We start from the raw sequence: 26,008 nt of genomic DNA, 5'->3' as shown, positions 1-26,008 counted from the left end.
ATGCTGTAATTGAAAATTGTACATCCAATGTAGTCTACTGCCCCTTTAAGAGCTAGAATAGATTTTCTACCCTGTGTTGTGATCTCACCAAATACTGTACGTTGGTGGTTTCACACTATTCAAACCCCACAATCGACTAAACAGTTTATGAAGCTCTCTTAGCCTATAGATCACATATTGCAAACAAATAACCTGAACTAAAAAAGCCACACATACATTTGAAGTCAGAAGTTTACATAAACTTGGGTTGGAGTCATTAAAACTTGTTTTTTAACCACTCCACAAATTTCTTGTTAACAAACTATAGTTTTGGCAAGTCAGTTAGGACATCTACTTTGTGCATGACACAAGTCATTTTTCCAACAATCGTTTACAGACAGATTATTTCACTTATAATTCACTGTATCATAATTCCAGTGGGTCAGACGTTTACATACACTAAGTTGACTGTGCCTTTAAACAGCTTGAACAATTCCAGAAAAGTATGTAATGGCTTTAGAAGCTTCTGATAGGCTAATTGACATCATTTGAGTCAATTGGAGGTGTACCCGTGGATGTATTTCAGGGCCTACCTTCAAATTTAGTCCCTCCTTTGCTTGACATTATGAGAAAAATCTAAAGAAAATCAGCCAAGACCTCAGAAAAAAAAATTGTAGATCTCCACAAGTCTGGTTCATCATTGGGAGCAATTTCCAAATGCCTGAAGGTACCACGTTCATCTGTACAAACAATAGTACGCAAGTATAAACACCATGGGACCACGCAGCCGTCATACTGCTCAGGAAGGAGATGCATTCTGTCTCCTAGAGATGAATGTACTTTGGTGCGAAAAGTGCAAATCAATCCCAGAACAACAGCAAAGGACCTTGTGAAGATGCTGGAGGAAATTGGTGCAAAGGTATCTATAGCCACTGTAAAACAAGTCCTATATCGATGTACTATTGTAAAGTGGTTGTTCCACTGGATATCATATGGTGAATGCACCAATTTGTAAGTCGCTCTGGATAAGAGCGTCTGCTAAATGACGTAAATGTAAATGACATAACCTGAAAGACTGCTCAGCAAGGAAGAAGCCACTGCTCCAAAACCGCCATAAAAAAGCCTGACTACAGTTTGCAACTGCACATGGGGACAAAGATCGTACTTTTTGGAGAAATGTCCTCTGGTCTGATTAAACAAAAATAGAACTGTTTGGCCATAATGACCATCGTTATGTTTGGAGGAAAAAGGGGGAGGCTTGCAAGTCGAAGAACACCATCCCAACCGTGAAGCACGGGGGTGGCAGCAATCATGTTGTGGGGGTGCTTTGCTGCAAGAGGGACTGGTGCACTTCACAAAATAGATGGCATCATAGGGTAGGAAAATGATGTGGATATATTGAAGCAACATCTCAAGACATCAGTCAGGAAGTTAAAGCTTGGTCGCAAATGGGTCTTCCAAATGGACAATGACCCCAAGCATACTTCCAAAGTTGTGGCAAAATGGCTTAGAGTGGCCATCACAAAGCCCTGACCTCAATCCTATAGAAAATGTGTGGGCAGAACTGAAAAAGCGTGTGCGCACAAGGAGGCCTAAAAACCTGACTCAGTTACACCAGCTCTGTCAGGAGGAATGGGCCAAAATTCACCCAACTTATTGTGGGAAGCTTGTGGAAGGCTACCCGAAATGTTTGACCCAAGTTAAACAATTTAAAGGAAATGCTACCAAATACTAATTGAGTGAATGTAAACTTCTGATCCACTGGGAATGTGATGAAAGAAATAAAAGCTCAAATAAATCATCTCTACTATTATTCTGACATTTCACATTCTTAAAATAAAGTGGTGATCCTAACTGACCCAAGACAGGGAATTTTTACTAGGATTAAATGTCAGAAATTGTGAAAAACTGAGTTTAAATGTATTTGGCTTAGGTGTATGTAAACTTCCGACTTCAACTGTATTTTGGAATTTCTGTGCATCCTTGACAATCGCTAATCAATAGGCCTATCCAGAAACAGAACACATTTTTTCCAATGGGAGAAGGTTTATGGCAGGGGAAACGGTGTTGCAGTAGTCTAGTGTGTGGTGCGGGAATAATGACAAGCAAACCTGGGGAGCTTTGTGTTCACATTGCCCTAAAAAAGATGGTCTCAGTTTGGTTCGCTTCGGGGGACTCTTGAATTCAGCGAAATTCAGTAAACCGAAAATTGTCTGGAAAGGACAAAGTGTGAAAACACCCTAAAATATTTGTCAAATACCTATTTTTGAGTTTCAATTGACGACACTATAACTGACCCAGAAAAAAACTATAACTAAACAAATGGTATTTTTCATTTAGTTGACTAAAACCAGACTAAATTATCTCTGTGACTAAAATCTGACTACTAAGTGGACTGGACAATACTTTTTGGAGAGATTGAGAGCTTTTCAGCGATAACTTCAATTGATATTAACAGTACAGATTCGCAGCATAGATTATACAAATCGCGCAGGAGACCCTTGCTTCCCCATAGCTAACCAGTCACCACCAGCCTTATAGTTTGCTACCCTTGCCTGGTTAAGAAACACAAGCTGCTTTACGAAATTAAAAACAATAGAGCACTGAGTTTAATAGTAAAACAGTCCAGCTATGTTTTTCTCCCCCCTTGAGTATAGAAAGGTAGTCTGTACTTCAATTTGTACCCTCCCACTTTCCCCACTGCATTTCATAGCCAGGTTCCGTAGCCAGGACGCCCTCTTTTCCCCAGAAAAAACTGCTTGATTCTAGCCAATACCGTTCAAAAGATGTGACCCAATACCGGCACAACGTTTTTTTTTTCTTTCTATCGTGCATTGGTGGGATGCATTTTACCATCATAAATCAAGTCAAAGTTTATTGGTCGCATAAGCAGATTTCAGATGTTATCACAGGTGCAGCAAAATGCTTGTGTTTGTAGCTGCAACCATGCAGTAATACCTTGCAATAATACTTTAAAAAACAAACAATACATGTAATCCAGAAATTATATTTTTTATATATGAGGAGTGCCTAGATACAGCCCTTAGCCGTGGTATATTGGCCATATACCACAAACCCCAGAGGTGCCTGATTGCTATTATAAACTGATTACCAACGTGGTATTGTTTTGCTATTGTGATGGCATCGAGCGTCATGATACTAAACCTGGTACCGAAGTAAAAATTCTGGTATCATGACATGTGGACAAGTCTATGGCCTCTCAGTGAGCTCAATATCTCAGCGGGAGCTCCCTAATCCCTGCTCATTCATCTCAGCCTGCACGTCTGACCCCCTTAATGAAAATCAACAGCTTCAGAGCATTCTAGCTAGGCAGGTCAAAATGATGTACAGTTCAACCAAGAGTTTGAGTGAATCTGTAAATGGAATGTCTTCTCCCTAGCCACCCCTTTCCCCTGCTGCCCTTCCAACTCTGGGGCTAGGAGCAGTATGCTTTCAGATACTGTGAACAATGCTCCTGCAGGGTGCTAGGTGACTGAGGCGAGCTAGGAAAACTATTCCCTGGGTTAATTTCCAAAGACTGATGGGGTTAGCCAGACATACTGCTCCTAAACAAGCAGAAACTAAAGGGAGTTCACTAGCCACTGGTAAAAGCATAGTTGCGATGAGGGGAATATTCAACCAACAGGACGGACACACACACACACACACACACACACACACACACACACACACACACACACACACACACACACACACACACACACACACACACACACACACACACACACACACACACACACACACACACACACACACACACACACACACACACACACACACACACCGAGAAAGAAAAGGAAAACAAACTTATTTCCATCAAGCCCTGTGTTAAACCTCATCTGGGAGGAGGCTCCGGCTCTTCCTGTATTTACATATTATATGGAGCGTGTGACTGGAGAAAAATGGCCACCATGGTATTCAACACCCAGGGACCTGTACATGCAGGTAGATGATAAATCATACAATACAGTCAGAAACCTTGAAGGCACACACAGCTATTCCTCTAAAGATATGATAACCCACCGTGCACTCACATAGGAGGGGCCTAGAACAGTTTCTATCCTCTTCAAATAATTCAGTCCTTCACATGCCCCCCCCCCCCCCCAGTCAGGAAATATGTACAGTATAAAGTCCTAGCTGTAAGAATACAAACAACGATAAAACTGCAGTGCGTGTCTGACAGGAAATCTAGTGTTGCCTTTCCCGGTATTACATAAGAGCTCTCTCTCTGACATTCCTCTGTCGCTCACATGGGATCAATGGTCAGATAAATATCAGGCCACGGCTGCCTCACCTCATCTAAGAATGTGCTCCTGAAGCACTTCTCAACCTCCACAGGCAACACAAACACACCAGACAACCTCAAATGAGGAGAATGAATGAGAGAACAACAAGTCCTAGGGAGATCTAAACTCAACTGCTTCCACAATCAACAGCATCAAACCATGATGGTAATAGTATAGTTGCACCATACACAACTATTTGATGCATAAGAAACACCTTTTTTTGTATTTTTTACTTACTTCAATTTTGTCCGTCTTGGCATCGCCCCAGTACAGTTTTCCTGCTTCATAGTCAATGGCTAAACCGTTGGGCCAACCTAGCGAGGTATTGAGCAGCACGAGACGTTCCATTCCATCCAGGTTAGCACGCTCTATCTTAGGCTTCTCACCCCAGTCTGTCCAGTACATGTAACTGTGGAGAGAGGCCAGCACAAAATTAAAACCAAACAAAAATGCTTTAAGTGAGAATGGAACTGAAATTATTCAACAGGTTTGGGTTAGTACATACGGAAAATCCATTTGAATGTAAATGGATCTAAGATGGATTTTTTTTTTTTTTTCTTCTCAGCAACCTACACACAATACCCCATAATAACAAAGTGAAGACAGGTTTTTAGACATTTTTGAAAAACAGAAATACCATATTTACATAAGTTTTCAGACCCTTTGCTATGAAACTCGAAATTGAGCTCAGGTGCATCCGGTTTCCATTGATCATCCTTGAGATGTTTCTACAACTTGATTGGAGTCCACCTGTGGTAAATTCAATTGACTGGACATGATTTGGAAAGGCACACACCTGTCTATATAAGGTCCCACAGTTGGCAGTGCATATCAGTGCAAAAAGCAAGCCATGAGGTCGAAGGAATTGTCCGTAGAGCTCCGAGACAGGATTGTTTCGAGGCACAGATCTGGGGAAGGGTACCAAAACCATTCTGCAGCATTGAAAGTCCCTAAGAACACTGTGGCCTCTATCATTCTTAAATTGAATACGTTTGGAACCATCAAGACTCTTCCTAGAGCTGGCCGCCCATCCAAACTGAGCAGTCTGGGTCCTTGGTCAGGGAGGTAACCAAGAACCTGGTGGTCACTCAAACAGAGCTCCAGAGTTCCTCTTTGGAGATGGGAGAACCTTCCAGAAGGACAACCATCTTTGCAGCACTCCACCAAATCAGGCCTTTATGGTAGAGTGGCCAGACAGAAGCCATTCCTCAGTAAAAGGCACGACACCCCCGCTTGGAGTTTGCCAAAAATAATCTTAAACCATGAGAAATTAGATTCTCTGGTCTGTTGAAACCAATATTAAACTCTTTGGTCTGAATGCCAAGCGTCACGTCTGGAAGAAACCTGGCACCATCCCTACGTTGAAGTATGGTGGTTGCAGCATCAAGCTGTGGGGATGTTTTTCAGTGGCAGGGAATGAGAGACTAGTCAGGATCGAGGCAAAGATGAATGGAGCAAAGTACAGAGAGATCATTGATGAAAACCTGCTCCAGAGCACTCAGGACCTCAGACTGGGGCGAAGGTTCACCTTCGAACAGGAAAACGACCCTAAGCACACAGCCAAGACAACGCAGGAGTGGCTTCGGGACAAGACTCTGAATGTCCTTGAGTGGGAGAAATAATAAAATAGTTTGACACCGTTTAAGCTTTTAAATGATATCAAACTCAACTGTTAATCTTTTCCAGTAAAGCAGACATGGTTGTCTCATGGTATGGTGAGCATCTTTGAGCATCTTTATCTCCTGAATGTTTTGGCATTCAGGTCCAAAGTCACTTTTCTGATCACTTCTTCAATGGGCAAAAATGTATGGAAGGTTTTGTTGAAATCAAAAGGAATGCTGTAAAAAAGTTACTGAATTCAAATGTTTTGCTGAAATTAGTTAAATTGATTACTGTGATGAAGTAAGAAAAAAGCCACAGTTCTAAAATGGACACACGTACCCATTGACAGGGTCCAGCACAATGGCCCTTGGTTCATCCAGGTTCTCTGAGATCAGAATGCGGCGCGAGGTTCCGTTCAGCCTTGTAACCTCAATACGGTCAGTGCCCGTATCCGTCCAGTAAAGGTTCCGGGCCACCCAATCCACCGCAATGCCATCTGGGTGGTTGATCTCCGTGGTGACCAGGGTCTGGGCCTCGGTGCCGTCAATGCGGGAGCGGCGGATGGCTTTAACCTCGTCGTCTGTCCAGTACACATATCCATCCACAGGGTCATAGTCGATGGCGATGGCATGGCGGATGTCGTCCACCTGCAGAACGATGTCGGTGAAGTCTGGGAGGTCCAGAGAAATCCTCCTCAAGTCAGTCCGCCTGGCTAGCAGTAGAACCTGCTCCGCACCTAGGGTAGAGAAGTGGACATAATTGGGAATGAGTGGGGAGAGAGCATGACATTCAACTGGCATGTGAAATAACAGCTTATTGGGGATTTATCTGAGGTCCTACCTGACAAGCATAAATTAATATGTTTTAGTAAAGATAACATTTCAGAGGGCAATTTATAGTGTAACTTTAAAATCTTGATTTTATTTGTTTAGCTTATGAAAATAAGAAATGTTAGCACTTTTTCAATAAAAAAAAGTGAGAAGAGGCTTTTGACAAGATTTTGAAACAAAGTCAAAAGACCAGATCTAAATATCCATTTCAAATGTCTTTAAGTTTAGCCTTTATCTAAAAGCGTATAAAGATGTTTTCGTTAGGGGAATCGTAGAATGGCTGAAATAGCAGCTGCATTTGGTCACTGGGGCCACACTCTGCAGAGGCAATTAGGTCCAACTTTTCCTTGCCCAATCTCCTGTTTTAGCCATTTACGCTCCAGTACCCTTAAAACCAGCTGCAGACTACTGACACCCAATCAGAAGGGTCATCCATCAGGGGTGACACCAATCAGTAATGACAGTGAAAAAACAGCCCTTCGTTTTCCACCAAGAAGAGAACAACGCCACGTCTTTGATTTAAATTCGCTCCTCGGTCTGTTTCACATTTGACAAAGTGACAAGAAGTCCCCTAAATCCACAACAAATGCCCTCCATTTAGCCACCCAAGTTAAACAAATGAGGAGCGTGTATGCTTGCTCTTTTTAAACTTCACACAGCCAGCTCCCCCCCCCACACACAATCCCACTGCTTTCCACCTAATCAGAGCTGATACAATGTAGTATTGTCTTACATTCTGTTTAGCTGTCAACACTGCTGGAGGTCTGTTTAATCCTGTAGTCACTGAATACATATATGTTCTATCAGGCTGGGATAACTAACCCTCCGCTACCCTAACACACACACACACACACACACACACACACACACACACACACACACACACACACACACACACACACACACACACACACACACACACACACACACACACCCCCCCCCCGGCGCTCTCTATGTTTTACTTGCACCTCTGGAATGAAGACTAGAAGAATAAGACTCATTGTTTTCTGGCCTGGGAATACACCGCCTCAATTTGGAAGAGTTATAAATTCAAATAGAGAGGCTCGGCTGCATCCCTGGCCTGGGAGAGGAGAGTCCTTTTGGGGTAATGAATGGGCTGTCGTTAACAGGACTGGTGCACATAGACAATAGTGTTTTCTGTCCCCTGCAGAGAGGGATGGGAACCAGGACTATGACAGCCTGAACCTGGGTTTCAGAATTAGGACAACCTTGGCTTGACGTTTAACTGGTTCGTCCCAACAAATAAAATAACATTTTATTTGGTCACATGCGTCGTAAACAACAGGTGTAGACAAACAGTAAAATGCTTACTTACGGATCCTTAAAAAAAAAATGCAGAGTTAAAGATAAGCTAAAAAAAAAAACAGGGCAGTATCCCAGGTAAAACAGCCTCCAATCAGGGCTGTCACTCCTTAAACAAGGGTTGACCAAGAAATCCGCAACAACTCCGTTTTTTTCTGTCACCTTTATACACACACGAGGAGGGTTGTGGGTGGGGTCTCTCCTTAAGGCATCTATCTGCATGCTTCGGTTCAGCTGGTTCGGTTCGATCCGAACTAGTGTGCTCGCATACACCCATTGCTTGAAAAACGAGAAATAAGTGGAAAAAGTAGTGTTTGTCCATCTTGAGACGCCGTAGCCAGTATACACTTCCTCACAATTGTCAGAACTAATCTCTTTTGCCGAGGACATCTTTTACATCTAACTAAGATGTTTGGTACAGTATTTCTCAAGTGAAAAATGCACATTAAAACGAGTCATCTCACAACAACAGACTGAGGCTGGCACTAAGACAGCATTGAATGAGCTTTTTGAGCTATTTTGCCATAAGCCAACAAGAAAATGCTCACCCAGAGGTGGCGCTCCTAGTAGCCGGTGACTTTAATGCAGGGAAACTTAAATCCGTTTACAAAATTTCTATCAGCATGTTAGATGTGCAACCAGAGGGGAAGAAAACTCTGGACCACCTTTACTCCACACACAGAGACTAGAGGTCGACCGATTAATCGGAATGGCCGATTAATTAGGGCCGATTTGAAGTTTTCATAACAATCGGAAATCTGTATTTTTGGAAACCGATTTATTATAATAATATTTTTTTAGACCTTTATTTAACTAGGCAAGTCAGTTAAGAACACATTCTTATTTTCAATGACGGCCTAGGAACGGTGGGTTAACTGCCTTGTTCAGGGGCAGAACGACAGATTTTTACCTTGTCAGCTCGGGGATTCAATCTTGCAACCTTACGGTTAACTAGTCCAACGCTCTAACCACCTGCTTTACATTGCACTCCACGAGGAGCCTGCCTGTTATACGAATGCAGTAAGAAGCCAAGTTAAGTTGCTAGCTAGCATTTAACTTATCTTATGAAAAACAATCAATCAATCAATCAATCAATCAATCAATCATAATCACTAGTTAACTACACATGGTTGATGATATTACTAGTTTATCTAGCCTGTCCTGCATTGCATATAATCGCTTAGGTACACGTTGCTCCAACCATAAACATCAATGCCTTTCTTAAAATCAATACACAAGTATATATTTTTGAACATGCATATTTAGTTAATATTGCCTGCTAACATTAAGTTCTTTTAACTAGGGAAAATGTGTCACTTCTCTTGCAAACAGAGTCAGGGTATATGCAGCAGTTTGGGCCGCCTGGCTCGTTGCGAACTGTGAAGACTATTTCTTCCTAACAAAGACAGCTTTAACAAAAGTGCATTTCAGAAAAAAGCACAATCGTTGCACGACTGTACCTAACCATAAACATCAATGCCTTTCTTAAAATCAATACACAGTAGTATATATTTTTAAACCTGCATATTTAGCTAAAAGAAATCCAGGTTAGCAGGCAAAATTAACCAGGTGAAATTGTGTCATTTTGCATTCATTGCACGCAGTCAGGGTATATGCAACAGTTTGGGCAGCCTGGCTCGTTGCAAACTAATTTGCCAGAATTTTACGTAATTATGACATAACATTGAAGGTTGTGCAATGTAACAGGAGTATTTAGACTTAGGGATGCCACCGTTAGATAAGATAGGGTGCGGTTCCGTATTTCACTGACAGGAAAAACGTTTTGTTTTCGAGATGATAGTTTCCGGATTCGACCATATTAATGACCTAAGGCTCGTATTTCTGCGTGTTATTATGTTATAATTAAGTCTATGATTTGATAGAGCAGTCTGACTGAGCGATGGTAAGCAGCAGCAGGCTCGTAAGCGTTCATTGAAACAGCAATTTCGTGCGTTTGCCAGCAGCCCTTCGCAAATGCATTACGCTGTTTATGACTTCAAGCCTGTCAACTCCCAAGATTAGGCTGGTATAACCGATGTGAAATGGCTAGCTAGTTAGCTGGGTGCGCGCTAATAGCGTTTCAAACGTCACTCGCTCTGAGACTTGGAGTAGTTTTTCCCCTTGCTCTACATGGGTAATGCTGCTTCGAGGGTGGCTGTTGTCGATGTGTTCCTGGTTCGAGCCCAGGTAGGAGCGAGGAGAGGAATACTAAATACTAAAGTGCCAATAAGAACATCCAATAGTCAAAGGTATATGAAATACAAATCGTATAGAGAGAAATAGTCCTATAATTCCTATAATAACTACAACCTAAAACTGCTTACCTGGGAATATTGAAGACTCATGTTAAAAGGAACCACCAGCTTTCATATGTTCTCATGTTCTGAGCAAGGAACTTAAACGTTAGCTTTCTTACATGGCACATATTGCACTTTTACTTTCTTCTCCAACACTTTGTTTTTGCATTATTTAAACAAAATTGAACATGTTTCATTATTTATTTGAGGCTAAATTGATTTTATTAATGTATTATATTAAGATAAAATAAGTGTTCATTCAGTATTGTTGTAATTGTCATTATTATAAATTATTATAAATTAATAAAACAAATCGGCCGATTGATCGGTATCGGCTTTTTTTGGTCCTCCAATAATCGGTACCGGCGGTGAAAAATCATAATCGGTCGACCTCTAACAGAGACGCACACAAAGCTCTCCCTACCATTTGGCAAATCTGACCATAATTCTATCTTCCTGATTCCTGCTGACAAGAAAAAAATTAAAGCAGGAAGCACCAGGGACTAGATCAATAAAAAAGTGGTCTGATGAAGCAGATGCTAAGCTACAGGACTGTTTCCTAGCACAGACTGGAATATGTTCCAGGATTCCTCCGATGGCATTGAGGAGTACACCACATCAGTCATTGGCTTCATCAATAAGTGCATCAATGTAGTCGTCCCCACAGTGACCGTACGTACAGTTGAAGTCGGAAGTTTACATACATTTAGGTTGGAGTCATTAAAACTCGTTTTTCAACCACTCCACAAATTTGTTGTTAACAAACTATAGTTTTGGCAAGTCAGTTAGGACATCTACTTTGTGCTTGACACAAGTCCTTTTTCCAACAATTTTTTACAGACAGATTATTTCACTTATAATTTACTGTATCACAATTCCAGTGGGTCAGAAGTTTACATACACTAAATTGACTGTGCCTTTAAACAGCTAGGAAAATTCCAGAAAATTATGTCATGGCTTTAGAAGCTTCTGATAGGCTAATTTACATAATTTGAGTCAATTGGAGGTGTACCTGTGGATGTATTTCAAGGCCTACCTTCAAACTCTGTACCTCTTTGCTTGACATCATTGAAAAATCAAAAGAAACATGCCAAGACCTCAGAAAAAAATTGTTGACCTCCACAAGTCTGGTTAATCCTTGGGAGCAATTTCCAAACGCCTGAAGGTACCACGTTCACCTGTACATACAATAGTATGCAAGTATAAACACCACTCGTTCTGTCTGGAGGAATGGGCCAAAATTCACCCAACTTATTGTGGGAAGCTTGTGGAAGGTTACCCGAAATGTTTGACCCAAGTTAAACAATTTAAAGGAAATGCTACCAAATACTAATTGAGTGAATGTAAACTTCTGATCCACTGGGAATGTGATGAAAGAAATAAAAGCTGAAATAAATCATTCTCTACTATTATTCTGACATTTCACATTCTTAAAATAAAGTGGTGATCCTAACTGACCTAAGACATTGCATTTTTACTAGGATTAAATGTCAGTAATTGTGAAAAACTGAGTTTAAATGTATTTGGCTAAGGTGTATGTAAACTTCCGACTTCAACTGTACATATTACCTCAACTAACCAGTGCCCCCGCACATTGACTCTGTACCGGTACCCCCCTGTATATAGTCTCGCTATTGTTATTTTACTGCTGCTCTTTAATTACTTGTTACTTTTATTTCTTATTATTATCCTTTTTTTTAAACAGCATTGTTGGTTAGGGGCTCGTAAGTAAGCATTTCACTGTAAGGTCTACACCTGCTGCATTCGGCGCATGTGACTAATAAAATTTGATTTAATCCATTGTTGAATGACAAAAAAAACACTACTGTAAAGGGGTGTAGACTTGGGCTTGCCTCACAAAATAGAGTCATAATATACACTACAAGACCAAAAGTAAGCAGACACCTGCTTGTCGAACATCTCATTCTAAAATCATGGGCATTAATATGGAGTTGGTTTCCCATTTTGCTCCACTCTTCTGGGAAGGCTTTCCACTATATGTTGGAACATTGCTGCGGGGACTTACTTTCATTGAGCCACAAAAGCATTAGTGAGGTCGGGCACTGATGTTGAGCGATGAGGCCTGGCTTGTTGTCGGCGTTCCATTTCATCCTAAAGGTGTTTGATGGGATTGAGGTCAGGGCTCTGTGCAGGCCAATCAAGTTCTTCCACACCGATCTCAACTAATATTTTCTGTATGGACCTTGCTTTGTGCACGAGGGCAATATCATGCTGAAACAGGAAAGGGCCTTCCCCAAACTGTTGCTACAAAGTTGGAAGCACAGAATTTTCTAGAATGTAATTGTATGCTGTTGCATTTAAGATTTCCCTTCACTGGAACTAAGGGGTCTAGCCCGAACCATGAAAGAAAAACCAGAGCATTATTCCTCCTCCACCAAACTTTACAGTTGGCACTATGCATTCGGGCAGGTAGCGTCCTCCTGGCATCCGCCAAACCCAGACTTGTCCATTAGACTGCCAGATGGTGAAGCGTGATTCATCATTCCAGAGAACGCATTTCCACTGATCCAGAGTCCAATGGCTTTACACCACTCCAACCGACGCTTGGTATTGCTCGGCCATGGAAACCCATTTCATGAAGCTCCCGACGAACAGTTATTGTGCTGACGTTGCTTCCAGAGGCAGTTTGTAACTCGGTAGTGAGTGTTGCAACCGAGGACAGACGCTACGCGCTTCAGCACTCGGCGGTCCCATTCTGTGAGCTTGTGTGACCTACCATTTCGCGGCTGAGCCATTCCTGCTCCTAGACGTTTCCACTTCACAATAACAGAACTTACTTTACCGGGGCAGATCTAGCAGGGCAGAAATTTGACCAACTGACTTGTTGAAAAGCTGGCATCCTATAACGGTGCCACGTTGAAAGGCACTGAGCTCTTTCAGTGAGGCCATTCTACTGCCAATGTTTGTCTATGGAGATTGCATGGCTGTGCACGATTTTATACACCGGCAGCAACGGGTTGGCTGATATAGCAGAATCCACAAATTTTGAAGGGGTGTCCACATACTTTTGTATATATAGTGTATGAACGAACTGTTCGGATGGGAAGCATGCGGACGCCTTTAGTCATGGGCAGGAGGGGTTAAGAGATCAGACCTTCCAGAGAGAGAGCGAGACCATAGCAGAGGGAATGTTAAACACACCCTGGCGCAAGTCAAATAAACAGGTTTCATGAGCCTGGGCCGTAACTACTACACACACAAACGGAGCAGTGACCTGATTAGGCCTGGCTACCTATGTAATGTCTCTCTGCCCAGAATCAAGGCAATGAGATTGGAGTAGCAGAGCAAGGGGAATGACAGCAGTAGAAACACAACAATGCATAAAAAGAAGAGGTTCAACCTTCCTGAATCTCAGTCAGTCTCATATGTGGTCTTTGGTAAACTCTGGAAAGTAGGGAATGTGCAGAAGAGGACGGGTGGAGTGGTATGCTTCTAGCCTAAATGTAGCCCTCTGTATGTGGGGGAAATAGAAATTAAGAGCAAACGGCAGGGTAAATTGTGCATTCAGAAGCTTGCCATCTGTCAGAGATTAGGTCTCTGTCATGGCTCTCTGGTTAGGCATGCTAATGTTTTGACGAGGAACAGGATGCCAATGCACCCAAGACAAATATCTCAATTAAACGACTGTATACATTTTTTCCCCCCACAAAATGTTATGCTTAATTACATAGTTATGAAATTAAAAGTAGAGCTTTGTCTTATTTCCTAATCTAGTTAAAGAAAATGGGACAAAATGACATTTGACACAATGACATGAAATTATTAAGAGCAGCTCTTGCAGTTCAATAGGCCTAATTCAAGACAGTCCAAAACTAAAATCACCTCAGGAATGTCAATAATGTCCCATACACCAGATGGGAATGTCTGTGAAACCACAACACGTACAGTAGCATAAGCAAAGGGTGTTATCACTGAGGGGGCATTGTATTAACCAAGTCGCAAATGGCACCCTATTCTCTATATAATGCACTACTTTTGACCATTCAGGGCCCATAGAGCTCTGTTCAAAAGTAGTGCACTGTATAGGGAATAGGGTGCCATTTGGGACGCATAGTGTCCCCTATAAAAGACTGAGTAGCTAGTAACCCACACCAGATGATGTTCTAGATGGTCACAGTGGCTAGTCTCTTACCTGGGCGACAGGTCTTCCCATCCTCCTTGAGCTTGACTCCAGTGGGGCATGCACAGCTGTAAAAGGGTTGCATGGGCGACAGCAGGCACAGGTGGGAGCAGCCTCCATTGCTGTCGCTGCATGGGGTATGGACTGTGGGCGCAATGAGCAATGTCAGAAGAGATAACACAGATGGGGTCCTTTCAGTTTCACTGACTAAGACTGAAATCCACACTGCAAACACCCATCAGTCCCTCCAGAATTTTGTTGTGATATTTGCAGGAAAAGTAATTGAGTTTGCTGCATCAATTTTGACATTTTCAAATGATTTTGTCCAAATTCTCACAAAAATCCACTGACTAGGGAAAGTTTGATGATGTGTAGCTTGATTGAAACATGCGATTGGATAAAATTGCAAGCCCTCTTTTTGTACTGCGATGATGGGTCAGTTTTAGGCGATAATATTGCAATGATTTGAATTACATTTACATTTTAGTCATTTAACAGACGCTCTTATCCAGAGCGAATTACAGTAGTGAATGCATACATTTCATACATTTTTTTTTCTTTCTGTGCTGGCCCCCCGTGGGAATCAAACCCACAACCCTAGCGTTGCAAACACCATGCGTTGCAAACACCATGCTCTACCAACTGAGCTACAGGGAAGGCTAGAATGTTTTATGCGGAAATATTGCAGTGATTGGTCAAATTTGCAAGCTCACGCATAATATGCAGGAAATTGATGAGTCAACACAAACAATTCTATCACAGAATCGCATAATCCTGGAGGGACTTTTCTAGTCATATGCATTGGTGTATATTCAGAGAACCATTTTCACAACATAACAATTGATGGAAAACTTGGGAAGACTAAAAATAAAACCAAAGAAAAACATTTTCAAACAAGACCAACATTGATATTTCCATCCACAATAAAATCCCTGCTTGGACAATAGCTGTGCCATAAAGTTTGATATCATGTGGTGTGATTTTCCTTGTCTACTCTCAGCATGGCACTGCAGAGCTACAGAGCCCAGCGGCTGGCACAGCAGAGCAGCAAACACCAACCCTCTCCCCTTCAGACAGCACTACAGGCTGATTACAACAAGGCCACAGTCAAAAGAAACTACTCAAACTCCTCTCACACACAGTCTAAAAAAAAGCCAATACATTTTTGGATTTGATTTATGGAGGCTTAATATACAGGTAAGGTGATTATTTATTGGCCAATGTTTATCATTTTATTTAAACTTTATTTAACTAGGCAAGTCAGTTAAGAACAAATTCTTATTCACAATGATGACCTACCAGGGAATAGCAGGTTAACTGCCTTGTTCAGGGGCAGAATTACAGATTTTTACCTTGTCAGCTCGGGGACTCGATCCAGCAACCTTTTGGTTACTGGCCCAACACTCTAACCACTAGGCTACCTCCTCAATGTCCATGTCATTTACTCAAAAAATGTAACCCTCCTTTCTCTACATCCCTGCCCTCCCCAAACTCCTGGAGAGAAGCAAACTACCATAATAGTGGAGCTCTTTATCACTCACTCCCCAAACAAACACGCACAATGACTGGCGCACCAATGTTTACACACTGCCAAAGTAATCAGTTTGTCACTCCCAGTCTCAACACACACCCACGCACGCATAGACACATGCCACGGAGATGGGAATCATAGCGCGCTGGAACGTCTCTGTTTCTGCACAGCACAGACATTTATTTGTCCAGCCAGGAATGTCAGACATTTGAAAATGTTCATTTCTTGACAGATGAATTGTACACCATGACCGCATTTTACTGTGTATGGACACTAACTGTCCATCAGGTCAGTCTAAAAAATATCCTTACAAAACAAAGGCAATCTGTTATGTTGTGCATAGGAACACTAAGAGTACTGGGGGGACATTCATGTGTACTTAACATTAACATGTTGCACAGATTGAACTGAAAAGGCACTACATACTGTCGTCTGGTTGTCTGATTGTTGTGTCATGCATCTTTACAATGCCCAGCCCACATGGGCTTATTAAACATGATTTGCTTTATCCAAACTAGATGATCATACATGAACACACATACATTCATGTAGGCTGTCTAATAGGACACATCATTAGTTAAAGTCTGTCTGGCTGTCTATCTGGACCCAGCACTAGTTACTGTCTGGCTGTCTGTCTATCTGGACCCTGCACTAGTTACTGTCTGGCTGGCTGTCTATCTGGACCCAGCACTAGTTACTGTCTGGCTGGCTGTCTATCTGGACCCAGCACTAGTTACTGTCTGGCTGGCTGTCTATCTGGACCCAGCACTAGTTACTGTCTGGCTGGCTGTCTATCTGGACCCAGCACTAGTTACTGTCTGGCTGGCTGTCTATCTGGACCCAGCACTAGTTACTGTCTGTCTGGCTGTCATTCTGGACCCAAAACTTGTTACTGTCTAGACCCAGCACAGGTTACAGTCTGGCTCTATATCTGGACCCAACATTAGTTACAGTCTGGCTCTATATCTGGACCCAGCATTAGTTACAGTCTGGCTCTATATCTGGACCCAACATTAGTTACAGTCTGGCTCTATATCTGGACCCAGCATTAGTTACAGTCTGGCTCTATATCTGGACCCAGCATTAGTTACAGTCTGGCTCTATATCTGGACCCAGCATTAGTTACAGTCTGGCTCTATATCTGGACCCAGCATTAGTTACAGTCTGGCTCTATATCTGGACCCAACATTAGTTACAGTCTGGCTCTATATCTGGACCCAGCATTAGTTACAGTCTGGCTCTATATCTGGACCCAACATTAGTTACAGTCTGGCTCTATATCTGGACCCAGCATTAGTTACTGTGTGACTGTCAAACTGGAACCAGCATTAGACAGCCACACAGTAACTATCTGGACCCAGCATTAGTACTGTCTGGCTGTCTGTCTGGACCCAGGATTAGCTACTGTCTGGCTGTCAGTCTATCTAGTCCCAACACTAGTTACTGTCTGGCTGTCAGTCTATCTAGTCCCAACACTAGTTACTGTCTGGCTGTCAGTCTATCTGGTCCCAACACTAGTTACTGTCTGGCTGGCTGTATATCAGGACCCAGCATTAGTTACTGTCTGGCTGGCTGTCTATCTGGACCCAGCATTAGTTACTGTCTGGCTGTCTATCAGGACCCAGCATTAGTTACTGTCTGGCTGTCTGTCAGGACCCAGCATTAGTTACTGTCTGGCCGTCTGTCTGGACCCAGCATTAGTTACTGTCTGGCTGTCTGTCAGGACCCAGCATTAGTTACTGTCTGGCCGTCTGTCTGGACCCAGCATTAGTTACTGTCTGGCTGTCTGTCAGGACCCAGCATTAGTTACTGTCTGGCCGTCTGTCAGGACCCAGCATTAGTTACTGTCTGGCTGTCTGTCAGGACCCAGCATTAGTTACTGTCTGGCCGTCTGTCTGGACCCAGCATTAGTTACTGTCTGGCTGTCTGTCAGGACCCAGCATTAGTTATTGTCTGGCTGGCTGTCTGGACCCAGGATTAGTTACTGTCTGGCTGTCTGTCAGGACCCAGCATTAGAAAGCCACACAGTAACTATCTGGACCCAGCATTAGTTACTGTCTGGCTGTCAGTCTATCTGGTCCCAACACTAGTTACTGTCTGGCTGTCAGTCTATCTGGTCCCAACACTAGTTACTGTCTGGCTGTCAGTCTATCTGGACCCAGCATTAGTTACTGTCTGGCTGTCAGTCTATCTGGACCCAGCATTAGTTACTGTCTGGCTGTCAGTCTATCTGGACCCAGCATTAGTTACTGTCTGGCTGTCAGTCTATCTGGTCCCAACACTAGTTACTGTCTGGCTGTCAGTCTATCTGGTCCCAACACTAGTGACTGTCTGGCTGGCTGTCTATCTGGACCCAGAACAAGTTACTATCTGGCTGTCAGTCAATCTGGACCCTGAATCAGATATTGTCTGGCTAGCTGTCTGGACCAAGCATTAGTTACTGTCTTGCTGTCTGTCTGGACCCAGCATTAGATACTGTCTGTGTGGCTCAGTTGGCTCAGTTGGTAGAGCATGGTGTTTGCAACGCCAGAGTTGTGGGTTCGATTCCCACAGGGGACCAGTACGGAGAAAAAAATGTATGAAATGTATGCATTCGCTACTGTAAGTCGCTCTGGATAAGAGCGTCTGCTAAATGAGTAACATGTAAAAAAAAAATGGCTGTCTATCTGGACCCAGCATTAGTTACTGTCTTGCTGGCTATCTGGACCCAGCATTAGACAGCCACACAGTAACTATCTGGACCCAGCATTAGTTACCGTCTGGCTGTCTGTCTGGACCCAGCACTAGTTACTGTCAGGCTGTCTGGACGCAGCATTAGTTATTGTCTGGCTGTCGGTCTATCTGGACCCAGCATTAGGTACTGTCTGGCTGTCTGGACCAAGCATGAGTTACTGTCTTGCTGGCTGTCTGGACCAAGCATGAGTTACTGTCTTGCTGTCTGTCTGGACCCTGAATTAGTTACTGTCATGCTGTCTGTCTGGACTGAGCATTAGTTACTGTCTGGCTGTCTGTCTGGACCCAACATTAGTTACTGTGTGGCTGTCCATCTATCTGCACCGAGCATTAGTTACTGTCGGGCTGTCTATCTATCTGGACCCAGCATTAGTTACTGTCAGGCTGTCTGGACCCAGCACTAGTTATTGTCTGCCTGTCTATCTGGACCCAGCACTAGTTACTGTCGGGCTGTCTATCTATCTGGACCCAGCATGAGTTACTGTGTGGCTGTCTATCTATCTGGACCCAGCATGAGTTACTGTGTGACTGTCTATCTATCTGGACCCAACATTAGTTACTGTCTGGACCCAGCACTAGTTACTGTCTGGCTGTCAGACTATCTGGACTAGAGGTCGACCGATTAATCGGAATGGCCGATTAATTAGGGCCGATTTCAAGTTTTCATAACAATCGGTAATCGGTATTTTTGGACACCGATTGTTTTTTTTTACACCTTTATTTAACTAGGCAAGTCAGTTAAGAACACATTCTTATTTTCAATGACGACCTAGGAACGCTGGGTTAACTGCCATGTTCAGGGGCAGAACGACAGATTTTTACCTTGTCTGCTCGGGGATTCGTTTTTGTAACCTTCCGGTTACTAGTCCAACGCTCTAACCACCTGCCTTACATTGCACTCCATGAGGAGCCTGCGTGGCAGGCTGACTACCTGTTACGCGAGGGCAGCAAGAAGCCAAGGTAAGTTGCTAGCTAGCATTAAACGTATCTTATAAAAAACAATCAATCTTAACAATCACTAGTTAACTACACACGGTTGATGATATTACTAGTTTATCTAGCGTGTCCTGCGTTGCATATAATCGATGCGGTGCCTGTTAATTTCTCATCGAATCACAGCCTACTTTGCCAAACGGTGATGATTTAACAAGCGCATTCGCGAAAAAAGCACTGTCGTTGCACCAATGTGTACCTAACCATAACTATCAATGCCTTTCTTTAAAATCAATACACAAGTATATATTTTTAAACCTGCATATTTAGTTAATATTGCCTGCTAATATGAATTTCTTACAACTAGGGAAATTGTGTCACTTCTCTTGCGTTCCGTGCAAGCAGTCTGGGCCACCTGGCTCATTGCGAACTGTGTGAAGTCTATTTATTTCTAACAAAGACCGTAATTAATTTGCCAGAATTGTACATAATTATGACATAACATTGAAGGTTGTACAATGTAACAGCAATATTTAGACTTAGGGATGCCATCCGTTAGATAAAATACAGAACGGTTCCGTATTTCACTGAAAGAATAAACGTTTTGTTTTCGAAATGATAGTTTCCGGATTCGACCATATTAATGACAAAAGGCTCGTATTTCTGTGTGTTATTATGTTATAATTAAGTCTATGATTTGATATTTGATAGAGCAGTCTGATTGCGCAATGGTAGCAGCAGGCTCGTAAGCATTCATTCAAACAGCACTTTCGTGCGTGCGCTAATAGCGTTTCAAACGTCACTCGCTCTGAGACTTGGAGTAGTTGTTCCCCTTGCTCTGCAAGGGCCACGGCTTTTGTGGAGCGATGGGTAACGATGCTTCGAGGGTGGCTGTTGTCGATGTGCTCCTGGTTCGAGCCCAGGTAGGGGCGAGGAGAGGGACGGAAGCTATACTGTTACACCGACAATACGAAAGTGCCTATAAGAACATCCAAAAGTCAAAGGTATATGAAATACAAATCGTATAGAGAGAAATAGTCCTATAATTCCTATAATAACTACAACCTAAAACTTCTTACCTGGGAATATTGAAGACTCATGTTAAAAAGAACCACCAGCTTTCATTTGTTCTCATGTTCTGAGCAAGGAACTTAAACGCTAGCTTTTTTACATGGCACTTATTGCACTTTTACTTTCTTCTCCAACACTTTGTTTTTACATTATTTAAACCAAATTGAACATGTTTCATTATTTATTTGAGGCTACATTTATTTTATTGATGTATTATATTAAGTTAAAATGTGTTCATTCAGTATTGTTGTAATTGTCATTATTACAAATACATTTTTTCTTCTTCTTCAAATCAGCCGATTAATCGGTATCGGCTTTTTTTGGTCCTCCAATAATCGGTATCCATTGAAAAATCATAATCGGCCGACCTCTAATCTGGACCCAGCTGTAGATACTGTCTGGCTGTCTAGCTGGACCCAGCAGTAGTTAGTGTGTGGCTGTCTAGCTGGACCCAGCATCAGTTAATAACTGGCTGTCTATCTGTACCCAGCATTAGTTACTGTCTGACTCTCTAGCTGGACCCAGCAATAGTTACTGTCTGGGCTGTCTATCTGGACCCATCAGCAGAGACAGCCCAGACAGTAAATCTGGACCCAGCAGCAGTTACTGTCTGGGCTGTCTATCTGGACCCAGCAGCAGTTACTGTCTGGGCTGTCTATCTGGACCCAGCAGTACTTACTATCTGGCTGTCTATCTGAACCCAGCACTTGGATATCCATGGGGGAGTAGATTCCACTAAGTATCTCCCTCCTCTTGTCTCCAGTGTGTTTGTTGCAGGCGTGGATGGAGCGGGTCTGCCAGTCTGTCCAGTAGAGAGTCTCATCTGACAGGGTGAGGGCAAACGGGTGGGTGAGGGTGCCCTCCACCACAGTCTCCCTGTGAATTCAACATATGTTTGCAGATCAGAATAACGTTTTTATCATTAATGCATGACAGTTCAAAACTAACCACCCAAAAACAACCGAGAGCCCCTTAGTTGGGATCTCTGTGAGACCCAAAAGCGGATCTGTTAGAACACGTAGCGTTCAGGAGCCGCTTCAAGCCTTTTCCAGGAGGTAATAAAACAAATCAGGTTGTCAGACTTTAATGGAGCATCTGGTACACTCTTTAGAAGGGGAACGGTTGCACTAATGGTACAGCTGTCCTGATTCAGTGGGGAAGTAAGTCAGAGCAGAACAGCACAAAGTGCGGCCCCATCCACTAGTACAGCACTCTGCTCCCTTCTGCTCCACCAGACAACACAGTCAGGCCAGTGACGACATACAGTTGAAGTCGGAAGTTTACATACACTTAGGTTGGAGTCATTAAAACTCGTTTTTCAACCACTCAACAAATGTCTTGTTAACAAACTATAGTTTTGGCAAGTCGATTAGACATCTACTTTGTGCATGACACAAGTAATTTTTCCAACAATTGTTTACAGACAGATTATTTCACTTATAATTCACTGTATCACAATTGCAGTGGGTCAGAAGTTTACATACACTAAATTGACTGTGCCTTTAAACAGCTGGGAAAATTCCAGAAAATGATGTCATGGCTTTAGAAGCTTCTGATAGGCTAATTGACATAATTTGAGTCAATTGGAGGTGTACCTGTGGATGTATTTCAAGGCCTACCTTGAAACTCAGTGTCTCTATGCTTGACATCATGGGAAAATCAAAAGAAATCAGCCAAGACCTCAGAAAAAAATTGCTCCCATCCTTGGGAGCAATTTCCAAACGCCTGAAGGTACCACGTTCATCTGTACAAACAATAGTATGCAAGTATAAACACCATGGGACCATGTGGCCATCATACCACTCAGGAAGGAGATGCGTTCTGTCTCCTAGAGATGAACGTACTTTGGTGCGAAAAGTGCAAATCAATCCCAGAACAGCAGCAAAGGACCTTGTGAAGATGCTGGAGGAAACAGGTACAAAAGTATCTATATCCACAGTAAAACAAGTCCTATATCAACGTAACCTGAAAGGTCGCTCAGGAAGGAAGAAGCCACTGCTCCAAAACCGCCATAAAAAAGCCAGACTACGGTTTGCAACTGCACATAGGGACAAAGATCGTACTTTTTGGAGAAAAGTCCTCTGGTCTGATGAAACAAATATAGAACTATTTGGCCATAATGACCATTGTTATGTTTGGAGGAAAAAGGGGGAGGCTTGCAAGCGGAAGAAAACCATCCGAACTGTGAAGCATGGGGGTGGCAGCATCATGTTGTGGGGGTGCTTTGCTGCAGGAGGGACTGGTGCACTTCACAAAATAGATGGCATCACGAGGGAGGAAAATTACGTGGATATATTGAAGCAACATCTCAAGACATCAGTCAGGAAGTTAAAGCTTGGACCCCAAGCATACTTCCAAAGTTGTGGAAAAATGGCTTAAGGACAACAAAGTCAAGGTATTGGAGTGGCCATCACAAAGCCCTGACCTCAATCCCATAGAACATTTGTGGGCAGAACTGAAAAAGTGTGTGCGAGCAAGGAGGCCTAAAAACCTGACTCAGTTACACCAGCTCTGTCTGGAGGAATGGGCCAACATTCAACCAACTTATTGTAGGAAGCTTGTGGAAGGCTACCCAAAACGTTTGACCCAAGTTAAACAATTTAAAGGCAATGCTACCAAATACTAATTGAGTGTATGTACACTTCTTACCCACTGGGAATGTGATGTAAGAAATAAGAGCTGAAATAAATCATTCTCTCTACTATTATTCTGACATTTCACATTCTTAAAATGAAGTGGTGATCCTAACTGACCTAAGACAGGGAATTTTTACTAGGATTAAATGTCAGGAATTGTGAAAAACTGACTTTAAATGTATTTGGCTAAGGTGTATGTAAACTTCCGACTTCAACTGTAAATACATTCAGGATCAAAGCATGGCATGTCACTGCACAAGTGTTAAGAATCCTGATACAGCAGAATTCTGTTTAGGACCTCATCAAATCTTTGGAGGGTTGGTTGGTAAGGGATCCATTTCCAGAGGGATAGAGGGTGACAGCATGTTCTCCCCAAAACGTTATTGGTGTGGGAAGAACTTGGTTGGGAGAGAAGAAATGTATTACATCCAGATTTCGCAGCTATTTCACATTTGACGTACTTGGAAGTTGGACATGTGCGTGTTTGAAGCCATTAAAAACATACTGCAAACTGCTCCATTAATCAGACGTCTCAAGAATGTTCACATGAAAAGCAAAACCTCTCGCTTTAACACAGAGAATAGGTAAATGCTAACAGAAACTACTTCTGGGATGAAGTTTACATTTCTCCGTAAAAGTGCTTATTATAATTCCGACCAACTTCAACAATGGAGTAGCATTACTGGACGTCAGTTATGCAATTCAACTGTCTCTTTCCAATTGGAAAATTCTACCATGGTGCATCTTATTCGTATCCTCAATCTCAAATTGGGACAACTTTTCCTGAGCAACTTATACACAAACTCTAAGGGCAATACAACTGCATTGGTCTTGAGAAAACAGGCTCTCTCATTCTACATCCTGTAGAAAGTGGTCTATTGTCTAAACAAGAAAAGGTAAACATGCCATACCTCTCTTTATTAATATTGCCGTTAAACCTCAATTACACAAAGAAAAGTCAACCCTTGCCCCGAGGGCCCCAATCACAACCATAATGCCAAGTCAGATAGGGTTACAACAGTATGGCGGAGAGGTAATTTCCAGTTTAGAGAACCACACGGAGGGAGGGGTCACAACTGGGCCTACGTGCAGAGCAAATGTTTGGATTGGGGCTCCAGAGTCAAATGTGTTTGGATTGGAGGTTTCATCCATACCATCCTCTGAAATTAAGTTGAGCCCAGTGCCATAGTTCAGTCTGGGATCCCTGGCTGTTTTTCCACTAAGGGTGTAAAAAACAATAATGAGAAGAACAGGGAGAGAGGGAGAAAATGTGAGAGAGAGAAGAGAGAGAAGACCAACTAACCGTGAGGAGCCGTCCAGGTTGGCTCTGTGTATGAAGCTCAGCTTGGCGTCTGCCCAGTACAGTTTCTGCTCGTCCAGGTCAACGGTGAGGCCATTGGGCCAATAGATGTCCACCTCCACGATGATCTTCCTGTTGCTTCCGTCCATCCCTGCCCTCTCGATGCGAGGCTCCTCCCCCCAGTCTGTCCAGTACATATAGCTGAGATGGAAAATAATTGTGTCAAAATCACAACCAATCTGATCAGGCCAACAAACCCACCCACATAACCACATCTGATACCTATGAAAGAAAAGTCCTAACAAATGGTAGGTTTTTATTTTCACCAGGTGAGTCTTGTTGTTGGTGCCAAATGAAGCTGGAAACTAGAGGTCGACCGATTAATCGGAATGGCCGATTAATTAGGGCCGATTTCAAGTTTTTATAACAATCTGTATTTTTGGACACCGATTTTTTTTTTACACCTTTATTTAACTAGGCAAGTCAGATTAAAAACACATTCTTATTTTCAATGACGGCCTAGGAACGGGGGTTAACCTGTTAGGGCTAGGGGGCAGTATTGACACGGCAGGATAAAAACGTACCCGATTTAATCTGGTTACTACTCCTGCCCAGTGCCTAGAATATGCATATAATTATTGGCTTTGGATAGAAAACACTCCAAAGTTTCTAAAACTGTTTGAATGGTGTCTGTGAGTATAACAGAACTCAAATGGCAGGTCAAAACCTGAGAAGATTCTGTACAGGAAGTACCCTGTCTGACCAGTTCTTCCCCTTCTTGATTATCTCTATCCATTACAAAGGATCTCTGCTGTTACGTGACACTTCCTACGGCTCACATGGGCTCTCAGAAGGCGGCAAAAAGCTGAATCGTGGCTTTGCAGGCTCTGGCTGAAACAAAGTAGCGTGTTTGGGTAGTGGCTGGTTACAGTACTGTGAGACTCAGGCTCGTGCCCGCGTCGACCGAATGCTTTGTTTTCTTTCCTCTGTTTACCTAAACGGAGATTCCCGGTCGGGATATTATCGCTTTTTTTACGAGAAAAATGGCATAAAAATGGATTTTAAACAGCGGTTGACATGCTTCGAAGTACGGTAATGGAATATTTAGATTTTTTTTGTCACTAATTGCGCCATGCTCGCGACCCTGATTTACCATTTCGGATAGTGTCTTGAACGCACGAACAAAACGCCGCTATTTGGATATAACGATGGATTATTTTGGACCAAACCAACATTTGTTATTGAAGTAGCAGTCCTGGGAGTGCATTCTGACGAAGACAACAAAGGTAATCAAACTTTTGTAATAGTAAATCTGATTTTGGTGA

The 26,008-nt window shown here is 42.7% G+C and overlaps 1 protein-coding gene across 2 annotated transcripts in view; it reads right to left on the bottom strand.

The window, feature by feature from the left end:
- The window catches only part of LOC106573620 (low-density lipoprotein receptor-related protein 5), an 83,709-nt gene that overhangs the window by 43,595 nt on the left and 14,106 nt on the right, over window positions 1–26,008 (bottom strand). The window contains exons 4-8 of one of the 2 annotated variants that reach the window (XM_014148833.3): window positions 24,687–24,884; window positions 21,427–21,623; window positions 14,492–14,623; window positions 6,228–6,624; window positions 4,524–4,695 (exon numbers count right to left, since the gene is read on the bottom strand). In XM_014148833.3, the coding sequence (XP_014004308.3) occupies window positions 4,524–4,695; window positions 6,228–6,624; window positions 14,492–14,623; window positions 21,427–21,623; window positions 24,687–24,884 (1,096 nt within the window). Of the gene's footprint in view, window positions 1–4,523; window positions 4,696–6,227; window positions 6,625–14,491; window positions 14,624–18,377; window positions 18,384–21,426; window positions 21,624–24,686; window positions 24,885–26,008 lie in introns of those variants that run through there. The other variant, XM_082962702.1, reaches the window with a different exon arrangement.

The sequence above is a fragment of the Salmo salar genome, chromosome 16 (genome assembly GCF_965601325.2).
Source record: "Salmo salar chromosome 16, fSalSal1, whole genome shotgun sequence".
In the NCBI taxonomy this organism is placed as follows: Eukaryota; Metazoa; Chordata; class Actinopteri; order Salmoniformes; family Salmonidae; genus Salmo; species Salmo salar.
Note: the sequence above shows the minus strand (reverse complement) of the source record. Positions and strands in the feature narration are given on the sequence as shown.